Consider the following 11,166-nt stretch of genomic DNA (forward strand, 5'->3'; position numbering starts at 1 on the left):
GCCTACATTTGTATTTAATTAATTTTTTTATTACTTATTATTATTATTTTTTATTTTTTTTCCACACATTGATAATTAACACAATATATTTATAGGCACACACGCAACAAGTCCACTCTCACACTTGCCGCGTATTCATATAAATTTTATTATAAGTGTTTTCAATTATGATTGGCGTTGCGTTGTCTAATGCGTTAAGAATTCGCGTAGACTCGAGTGTTGCCTGGCTTCGAATAAGAGATGATCGACCTGGTATACCATTCAAATTATATTATATAGCTAGATCTTGAAATGAATTTACGAGGTCATAATCGCCAATTGAAACGATAATATTCCTTCCATGCAATTGCCTTGCGTACCACGCATTCAATATTCTACTCTTTATTCATATACATATATATATGACATACTATGTTATGTAGACCATCTAAATACTCCAATTATTTATGAAACTAGAATTAGGTGACGTCTAATAATTTTTGAAGTTTTTTAAAAATGACAAATTATAAAAAAAAAAAAAAATATTTTAAAAAATCGCACCTACAGTTTTTTAAATTTTCTACATGTGCATATTTTTAGTTTTTTTTTTCTGTAATTAATTTGTTGTAAAATATTTTATTTGTTAGTTCAATTATTTTTCTCATACTATTCGTACCTAGAAATATCGGAGTTAAGTAGTAATTTATATTAATTAATTAATAAGTAATAACATTCCGATCCCAGTATATATTTTTTCATTACTCGATATCTGAGAACTAGTATCGCGTAAAATATTTAGTGAGCATGAAATGCTATAAAATGAATTAATTATTGAAATAAAAATAGACGTGTAATTGGTGATAATTTAAAATAAATAATAAATTAGATAAATAATTATCTGATTGACAGTTTAAAATGTTAAATGCTAATATAAATTTTGAACAATTGACAAATTCACCTTGACACCGTCTGTATTTATCATCACATCAGTAACACACGTGATAGGTGTCCCGTTAAATAAAAGGAAATGTATAATCCCATCTGCTTTATTTAATTGACGAGTGTCTGGATGCAGTCAACAGGCGTCATCGTAAATGCAGCTCAACATTAAAAATTAAGATTGAAACGGTCATAAATTTGCGAATCACTATTTAAAGTTACTTCAAAAAGCTTACATAAAACATTATTTAAATTTAAACTCCACTTCATTTTACTGTTGTAATTATGTTCATACGCACATATATATATTTCGGGTTTTTAAAAAAAATCGACGTCTTTTTTCAAAAGTAGTATGGAAAAATTATTCTGACGTATTTGTATTCTGTCCGATTTTAATAAATTGGTTTTTAAATGCAAATAAGTAAAGATTTTTCAGGAATTTTTGAAAATTTGCCAGAGATAAGTTGTAGAAAATTAAGTGATCTACAAAAAGTGTCCCATAACATTTAGTAATATCTCTGATAGTTTCCCGGGAAATTCAAATAATATCAAAATTGACTGAGAATTAAACTTTGACTTGAAATAACTTTTTAAAAATTAAATTTATCGAAAAATAATAAGAGACCTTTTTTGTAGAGCGTTCAATTTCCGAGAAAAATATCTATTGATTTTCCGGTACCCTGATTCGCTGAGTAATAAAATTCTAATGATTAAAAAAAGAAATTTCCATGTTATTTAAATAGACAATCAAAAATTGCGATGAAGAAATTAATATTAATATTAAGAACTCAAACTTATCGTTTTCTCGCACAATATTTTCCGTATAATTTAAAAAAAAAGTAGTAGATTTTTTTGAAACATCCTAATGTATATATAAGTGTTTGTAATTTATAAAAATATATATTACGTTGTATTATACTAAAGATTTATGGTATAATTTGTAACATAAAAAGGGTTATTGACTGATAAATTCTTCATCTAGGTTGTGAACCGCTCACTCTTTATAAAACTAACCCCCGGTACCAGCAGGCCAACACCTTTTTCCTGATTACTGTACTCGCCCAGGTGAAATAGTGCTCAAATTACAGCCTCAAACGTGTAATTCGACGGAACACTTATGAAAAAAAAATACCACTTGTGTTTAACGCCGGCTGGTTTTTACTACAACTTCAATTCACCTAAAATATTATTTATAATAAAATGCAACAAAGGATCATTAATAATAAAAAACTTATTTAAAATTATTTTTCACTCGTGCGAAAATTTTATTGTACAAGAAAATATACAGATTTTATTGAGTGGCGAGCAAACCAAGAGTTTGAAGGCAAATTTGTGCAGCTTCGGCCTTGGCTTGTTTTTTGTTTGGACTTGCTACACTAGGTTTATACTCGATACCATTCACTTTGACCTGAAACACCACCAGTATATATTATATATTTCTTTTACATTAATTAAATATAATAAAATATTATTTACGATATAATTGAATTATCTTAATCGCTAGCAAACTCACCTTGAATAAGAAATTCTTCTTATGATCGGGTCCACATTCGAAGCAGAGCTCGTAAACTGGCGCTCCAAATTTTCTCTTGGAGCAGTATTCACCGAGCAATGAAACAGGATGTTTGCCTGCAGTTTAATGAATCAGTAATAAATAATATATTCAAGTGCTGTGTCACCAGCAATTTTAAATAATCATAATTCATATCCCGTCGCTACTTCCAAAGGAACTTGTATTTTTATATGCTCTTTTGGATTTAGTCACTATGTTTAAAACTTTTGAATGATAATAAGTGGCGGGATATATTTATTTACCTTCTAGGGTTTTAATAGTAGGCACGACAGGTTTACTGGGATTTTTACCCGTTCTGATACCAACGTCTTGATGAGAAACGAGCCCGCGTTTATCAAGTTTAACTTCTAACTGTAGAGGTTCCAAAGTACCTTCTTTATTTTTCCCTAAACCTTCACCAGGCCTCCATCCCATTTTTTGAAGCAGCGCCATACCCATACCACCCGAGACAGGTACCGCGGAGGTCAACTGATCCTACATTACAAATAAATTATTTTAATTCATTGTCGCTTACTATTATTTATTTAAATGTCTGCTGTAGAAAAGCTCAATAATTATGTACTCATACTTTCGGTCAATATCACACGTACTATTTTATAATTATTACAAGTTGACAAACTGCAAGTACAAGTCAGTTAGTTTATTTAAAAAAAAACCAAGGGCTTAAAAAAAAAGCTAGTGTTAATATGAGGAAAGAAAAGGGTTTAGACATTTTATTGTTTACTGTTTGTAATTGCACAACTCAATTGCGAAGCAATAAGATGTGTTCTGCTCACGTTTACTTAAAAAATACACAACCGATTGTTTTTTTTTTTTTTTTTTTTTTTTTTCTATTACACTTGAATCCTTAAATAGAAGACCCCTTTTTAAAATTATTATCCATGATCCTGAAGTTAATAGACAGTTGACAATATTTGAATTTTTTTTTCAACAAATCAATTATAAAAAAAAAAAAAAAAAAAAAATGCACATGTAGAAAATTAAAAAAGCTACAAGTGCAATTTTTTAAATATTTTTTTTTTTTATAATTTATCATTTTAAAGAAAATTCAAAAATTATAAGACGTCGGGTAACTTTAGTATCATAATTTTCGGATGTTGTTCAACAAGTCAATTACAAAAAAAAAAAAAAAAAAAACTAAAAATATACACATGTAGAAAATTTAAAAAACTCTAAGTGCAATTTTTAAAAATATTTTTATTTTATAATTTGTCGTTTTTAATAAAATCTAAAAATTAAATGTCGACCAACTTCAGTATCATTACTATCTAAATTATTTTTTTCGTATAAAAGAGTTATCTATTGATCACTTTTTGAATGAGCAAATGAGTTGTGCAGGTTTGGATTTTCCTTTTTTTTTATTTTTGATTTGTCGTCTTAAATGGTCAGAGGATAATACTTACCAATTGTTTTAAATTGTTAATCATAAATTGGACACATCAGGCTGCGGATGATGGCTCTTCTCTGCTATTTAGTGCCTGTAACAAACCCTCAGGTGGATGCAGACAACTGCTAAGTATCACAGCTTCCACGACAAGACAGTTAAGTGTCTCGGTGGTGGCCTAAGACGAGAAGCTGCTGATAGTTAGCAGCAATCTCACAAGAGCTCGTTGTCTCGAGTTTTATTCATGATAATACTAGTTTTTTTGTTATAATTACGGCATATTAAGTATTGAACAATAAAACTAGTAGACATGGTCAATATATGTATATATCTGTATGATATATACTAGTTTAATGATAAATGTTACGTGATAAGTAAAGCAAAGTTTAAGTTAAATAAAATAAAATAAAATAGTTATGGTGAGACAACGGTACTCCTGTGTCCGTGTAGGCACAGAGTCCACCTCTGCTTTTGTAAAGAGAAGTGGTCCATGCCTACAACACAGTCCTAAAAAAAGACTGTACCTGAAAACTTGTTACAAGCCGCGAATTTCTTTAGGTACAATGCAATTTTACGAACCCATATCGGTTGTTTTTCTTTCTTGTATTTTATATATTTTTTTAATTATTTAAAATATAAGAAAAAAAAAAAAGAAAAAAAAGTAGTAATACATTACAAGAAGCCAATAGAACGTAGAACATTACCTTGCGAGCCCAAGTTTGATAGCCTGAAGTTAATTCTGCTGCTGAGAGAACTTTTACTCCAGTGCTACCAGTAAACTGACCTGGCATCTGTTTACTCTCTGCCCATGTTTTCATCTGTGCAATAAATAGCGCGTCAGTAAATTATTATTTAATTATTAATAAATTTAAAATAAAATAAAACAAATTACTTCATTTTGTGCCTGATAGATTTCATTGAGCGCTTGGACGTCGTTTGGATTTTCCTTGAGTTTTCTCATAGCAGCTAAACGCTGGGAAACGATTGTCCCGATATCAATGTTCTGTAAATTAATATTTTTTTAAAACATAAACCTCTGGAGCACGCAAGCTGATGATTACAATAAATGACAGGTTATTTACTTCAGAAAGAGCTTGAGGAAAAACAGAATTAGTGGGTACTGGTTGTGACATCGGTTGTGCAGCTGTCGACATTTCTACGGGTGCAGACATTATAGCAAGCGGCGTTTGAACCGGAGCAACTGGAACAAAAGTAGTTCCGGTAACAGCTGATACTGGCGCCGGTACTGGTACTGGTGCTGGAACTGGAACTTGAGCAATTGGTGCTGGTACTTGAGGAGCATTAACTGGTGGTATTATCGTAAATGCCGGTGTTTGGACTTGAACTGAGGCCGATACGAAAGGCTTTTTAGGCTCGGGTTTCTTAACCGGCGGCGCTGGTGTTACGTCTATCCACTCAGTTTCTATTTAAAAAAAAAAAATGTAAATCACATGAAATACATTCAGTTTAATAACAAGTGATAAATATTTCTCACCAGTTTTTCTGTGCTGCTGACCACTCGATACTGGAAACTGTAATCGTAGTTGAGTAGAAGACTCCGTCGTTCTTTCTTGGAAGGTTTTAGTAGGCAACTGCTTCGAGTCTCTAATATTCATTATTATAGAATTAGGTCGTTCTTTCAATAAAAATGGATGATGAAAACCTTTCTCTGTCTCACTAGCACCGTCATCAGATGAAACACTTGACAGTTCACCAAGCGCTTCTGACTTTGACAGCGACTTACAAAAATCTGCATAAAGTAAATTGATATAATAATTATAATAATACCTTCAAATAATTAATTAAGTATATAAAAGAATAATAACCAATGAGTTCATCAACAGATTTTCCACCAGCTTGAATAGCAGCTATTGCTTTGTCCTGTTGCGCTAAAGGAAGCGCTCCGCGTTTTATCATATTAATTGCATTCTTTCTGGCGATTTCAAGTAATTTTTTTTTATCTATTTCTATTCTTTCTCTGTAAATAAAAAATAATAATAATTAAATACAAATAATAATTTTGAAGTCATAAAATTTGAAAACTTACTTTCTCTCTTTACTACGACTGCGACCTCTAGAAGATCTATCGCGTCCTTTATCTTCACTCCGACTTCTTCCGTTTGAATAACGACGTTCTCTACTACGAGTAGATCTTCTGTCATTGCTCCTGTCCCTAAACCTTCTCTCGTTGCTCCTAGTTCTGTGATATTCACGCCCGCGACTCCTGCTTCGTCTACGCGAGTGCGAGTACATGGATTCTGATTTTCTGTCCTTAGAATGACTTGTGTTGCCCTTATCTCTACTCCGCTCTCGATGACTTTTTCCACGATCCTTCGTCTCGTCATTACGCGATCGAGGTTCGCGCTCTTCGCGACTCCCCCGGCGGTCATGAGTTTTTTTGACCTTTTCCTTGTGCTTTAATACTAATCTAAGATCTTTAACTTGATGACTAGATATTGCTATTGATGAATCATCTGTCGGGTCTGCTGGATCAAAAGAATCTCGCCTTGGCGGAGTTGGACTCAATGTTGGAGTTCGATTTTCCGAATTACTGTCCGATATTTCACCATCTTCCATACGAGCAGCCTTTTCTTTTTTCTTATTTTCAACTTCTTTTACCGTTTCATTGTAAACTATACTATTTTTTAGATCTTTTATTAATATTTTTCCCTTGATTGGTTGATCTGATTTTTCTATAATCAAAATTATTTAAAAATTAATTAAATTATCATTGTAACGGAAATTAATCAAATTTTAAAAAAGTATAAAAAAAAATATTACCAAGTAATCTTGGGACAATTGGCTCGGATTCATCATCAACTTTTTTCGAAATAGGCGGCAATTCAGGACTCTTTAAAACATCCGGCTTAATATCATTAAACTCATTATCATTTCTTTCTTTTTTCGAAACAATATCAGACACTAAATCAAATACTGTCTGTGGATGATCAATTTTGAAGTTAAGACCTCGTTCACTTTTATTTCTTTTACTACTTTCCGGTGATGTCAATTCTCTTTTCACTTTAACTTTAGGTTCATCCGAATTTGACGAGTCACTAAAATCCGTCGATCTCTTACGTTTTAATTTTTTCTTGTGTTTCTTTTTCTTCTTAGCACCTGAGATAATTATTTTCAAATTAAAATTTATAATTAATGAATTAAAATAAATATTTACATACCATCAGCTTCCAAATCACTACCGCTGTCAGATGAATTTTTTCTGTTTCGTTTCTTGTGTTTTTTGTCTTTATGTTTATGTTTTTTCTTACTTTTTTTTTTCTTCTTTTTTACCTTATCCACAGTGTCATCAGCATCATTGCTGTCATCATCATCCTCGTCGTCATTAGCCGGCGATGCAATGCCTTCGTCAACATCAAAAGTGCTAAAAAGTTCAGTAAGTATTTGGTTTGATGATTTTTCTGGCACATCAGGTTCTTGCTTTATTTTAACAGCATCAACTCCAACGTTTGTTATCAAATTCGCCAAGTCGAATAAGTCAGCCATTATTTTAAAAATAAAATTGTCAACAATTAATTAAAATAGATAGAAATTTTAAAAAAATAACCAATTATTCTTGTCAATAAAAACTGCTAAATTTTAGCGATGACCGTGTCCAGACACATTGTCACCGCCATTGTTGTAATCGTCGCCATCGCCATCTAGTGTCTTCCGTACTAATAAATGTACATTAATAAAAATTTAATTATTTAGTAACTACTGACCTCTATTTCAGTCGACAAAGAAATTTTTTATCTACTGATAATAAAGTTGACATCATTTTAATTATTTTTTACTTTTTTTTGCACACAAATTTAAAATTATAAATAAATGGGATAAATAATTTTAAAAAATAATATTTATAAAAACTTGTTAATTTTTTAATTTTTTAAATGCGTATTTTTTTTAAGTTTAATTTTATTAATTATTTACTCTATTTATGTATAATTTTAAATTTGTCTGATGTCTGTTATATTCACACTCATGTTTTTTTTATTCCTGCTAAGAATTTTTTGATGACAAGTTGACTGTAAAAAGTTGATGCAGAGTTGGCTTTTAGTTAATTCGGAAGTTAAATTTTGATCTTACAGTTTTTTTCCGCAACTTGAACTTGAAGACAACTTTCTGAAACTCTTTGCATTCCTGACTGTAGATTTACGTTAACATAATTCATGTTGGTTTCATATTACAGTCAAAATATTTAAATGAATTGTTAATTAAAATGACTTTTTAAACGGAAACAAGAACGGAAGTTTCTTTTCCTATGACTTCTAGAAGCAACATCTGTATGTCTTATTTATCTAAAAAAAAAACTTGTCTTGTCTTTTTAAAAGACATTAGTCTCGGATGCTGATTACATTTTTAAATTATTTACTAAATTTCTTTTTTACTGCACATCCTTGAAAATTTCATATTAATAAAATTTTAGTAAATTTTGTACATCTAGAAAACTAACTTTAGTTTCTCATTAAAACAAAAAAAAAAAAAAACTCTACAGAAGAAAAATGAAATTTTTTGACTTCTAAAACCAGAATGAATGTGACAAAGTCCATAGAAAAAATGGTAAGTCAATTGTTAAATTTAAATAACAATATAAAATACTCATATATTTCTTAGTTTGAACAATTGGGACTTTTGCCTCATACATAATTCAATTTATCAATGAATTTAAATATATTTCAATTACACATTAGATTCATTAGATATTTCATTGAAGTTAATTGAAGACTTCAATTTCTTAATGATTCTTATATTAATTAATTCAAAAAACGAAAATAATTCATCGGCCACTCAAGTTTTTCTCAGCAAAATTAATTTCCTACAGTACTTTAAATATTTAATAACAAATTTCCAATGACAAAACGCAAATGAAAGTCAGCAAGCTGCTAAATTATATAAAAATATTATTTTGCATTGCAAGTGAAAGATGATAGTCAACAAAATGTTATTATATATTGGAATGAGAATTGCGATGCCTTCATTCTGCTGGAATGCGCGACCGGATATTGCTGGTAATACATGAATGAATCCGGCTGTTGACTGTTGAACAGCAAACTCTCTATTCTAGGTATATATACATACCCACACATGCACACATTAATTTATAAATATATACACATACACACATGTATGTGAACGTGAGTACAAGTATATAAACAGGCTTGAACGGACTGACGCTAAATAAAAAGGGAGAGAGCTGAAAAATATCAGAGTATAGAGTACATGGACCCGGAGAGAGGCTGAGTTTAATATCAAGCTGGTGGTATTACAGCTATAGAGATTGCTCTCTCTGAAACTCTCAACTCACATTACGTCCTCTACTACTTTACTGTACTTAAACTATACTTAAAATACACTCTGGACTCAGTGTTGGCTGAGTCTGTTCCCACGAGTCCCCGAGAATGGAATGTAAGGGCTGACCAAAGACCAACCAGATCTTGTATGAACCTCCATCAGGCCTCCAGCCTCGACACGAGATCACAAGATCTTCCATACACAGCAACTCTCGTTGCTCGTATCGCGATACCGGTTCATCCTGCTGCATTTTTTTTCAACAGATGATTTTTTAAAAATTATAATAAAAAAAAACCAGCCCTGGAATGCTGCTCAAAGGGCGTTCCAGGTCCTCGAGGTCTCAAGACACTCTTTACAAACATTCAAACTTCAATGGATGCTTACATTTAATTATTTAAATAAATAACATTTTTTGTTTTATTTTTTTTAGATTTTTTAAAGTCATTTTATTTCATTTAATGCTTAATTTACAATTATGATTAAAATGATAAATACAATGAATTATAAAAAAAGAATTTTTGTTTGTTTGTTTATATATATTTCGATAACAGATATCTTTTTTATAAAAAACTAACTGCATTTTACCCAACACGATTTACTCATTTTAAATATTTATTATTTTCTCATACTTTTATTTATTTATTATTTATTATTAATATTTTATCTATACATTTATAAGATAAATTTATATATTTTTTATCTTGGACATTATTTTTTAAAAATATCAAGTGATATGCTATGATTTTTATAAACATTTTTTTTATAGAGAGCTTAAAATTAACAGAGAGTAAATCGTGTTGATTTAATTAATATATGAGCTATTAAATTAATAATTAATAAGCTTTTATAAATTAATGAATTTCAATATAACATTTAAAAACGTATAACGCTGGGCACTTTTAAGACGATAAATTTTATCCGTTGATTAAAAAAAAGAAATTTTATGGAATAAACAAAACAATACTGTCAGTAATTCAGATATCGATTCATTAGTTATTAATATTAATTATTATTATTATTAATATCTATAGTTATTATTATTAATTAATATTAATATTAATATTCATATCTAGTTATTATTAACTCTACGATTTATTTTAAAACTTGTATACGATGTATTCTTTTTAGTACTATAATTATTTGAAAAAAAATAAAATAATTTTATTCCCGGCACCAATCAGCTAAAATTCAAAAAAATTTCTTAGCATCATGAATTAGTTTTAAAATATTAAAAATGAAAATAATTAATTGTTTAAAAAAAATTTATATATAAACAAAATAAAATTCTTCTGTGTTTATAATAGTAATAATATTTTATACATAAAAAAATAATGTTTTTTTTAATTAAAGTAATTAAACTTTATAGTAGCTATTTTCTAAATTCATTTTTTTTTTTAATTAATATTATCAAATGAATTTATTGTAAATAAAATGTAGATAATTAAATGCAATCTACTTATTTTTATGTTCAATGTGCTGTGAATATTTCTCGTTGATTTTTCATGTAACATTGCAATGGGTAAATAAAATTTTAAATCCGGTTTGATTAAATTTAATCCGTATATATCCAATTGCGATGTTAATTATATAAATAAATGTAATTATTTAGTTGTAAAAATTTTTTTCTAGTACTTAATTGTCTTTATCACCTCTGTAATCAAATATTTAGTGAATGTACGGAAAAATAAACAATGGAAAATTACAATTTCAAATAATGCGGCGTTTCGGATAGAAAACATTTAAAAAATTATGTAAAAATTGAAATTTTGAATTATAATTTCAGGATTTTATAAAAATTTATTTTTTTGTGAAACTGTCTTGTTGTTTTCTTTTTACCGTCTAAAATTTAATTTCAGTTCTCCGTACTAATTAAAATTAAAAATATTATTATTTTAAAATTCTATGGACCATTAATTTAATCATTTATCTCATTAGTTTTACTCATCATTTCATTAGACAATAAAATTTTCTTAAATTATGTTTTTCAATTTCTATATGT

General features: G+C 29.1%; 1 protein-coding gene across 2 annotated transcripts; it reads right to left on the reverse strand.

Annotated features, from left to right (window-relative positions):
* Nucleotides 1-2,124: 2,124 nt before the first annotated feature.
* LOC103576213 (protein Son) lies at nt 2,125-7,533 on the reverse strand. Of its 2 annotated transcripts, XM_008556348.3 has the most exons (11): nt 7,055-7,533; nt 6,657-6,992; nt 5,923-6,568; nt 5,702-5,853; nt 5,371-5,625; nt 4,958-5,298; nt 4,768-4,878; nt 4,580-4,693; nt 2,734-2,965; nt 2,432-2,547; nt 2,125-2,326 (listed from the first exon to the last, which is right to left on the reverse strand). In XM_008556348.3, exons 1-11 carry the CDS (start codon nt 7,377-7,379, stop codon nt 2,210-2,212), a joined length of 2,745 nt encoding a protein of 914 aa, XP_008554570.1. In that variant the 5' UTR covers nt 7,380-7,533; the 3' UTR covers nt 2,125-2,209. The 2 variants fall into 2 exon arrangements, with proteins under 2 accessions (XP_008554570.1, XP_008554571.1); XM_008556349.3 differs by lacking the exons at nt 2,125-2,326; nt 2,432-2,547 and adding an exon at nt 3,895-3,969 and having other exon boundaries at nt 2,877-2,965.
* Between the last annotated feature and the right edge of the window lie 3,633 nt (nt 7,534-11,166).

This window comes from Microplitis demolitor, chromosome 3 (assembly GCF_026212275.2).
Source record: "Microplitis demolitor isolate Queensland-Clemson2020A chromosome 3, iyMicDemo2.1a, whole genome shotgun sequence".
NCBI classification, from domain to species: Eukaryota; Metazoa; Arthropoda; class Insecta; order Hymenoptera; family Braconidae; genus Microplitis; species Microplitis demolitor.

Excerpts from the sequence above, each read along its gene's own strand:
- LOC103576213 (XM_008556348.3), bottom strand. The coding sequence starts at position 7,379 with ATGGCTGACTTATTCGACTTGGCGAATTTGATAACAAACGTTGGAGTT. Across the intron at positions 6,569-6,656 it reads AATTGTCCCAAGATTACTTG|AAAAATCAGATCAACCAATC; the intron begins GTAATATTTTTT and ends TTTTGATTATAG. Across the intron at positions 4,694-4,767 it reads TCTATCAGGCACAAAATGAA|ATGAAAACATGGGCAGAGAG; the intron begins GTAATTTGTTTT and ends TTTATTGCACAG.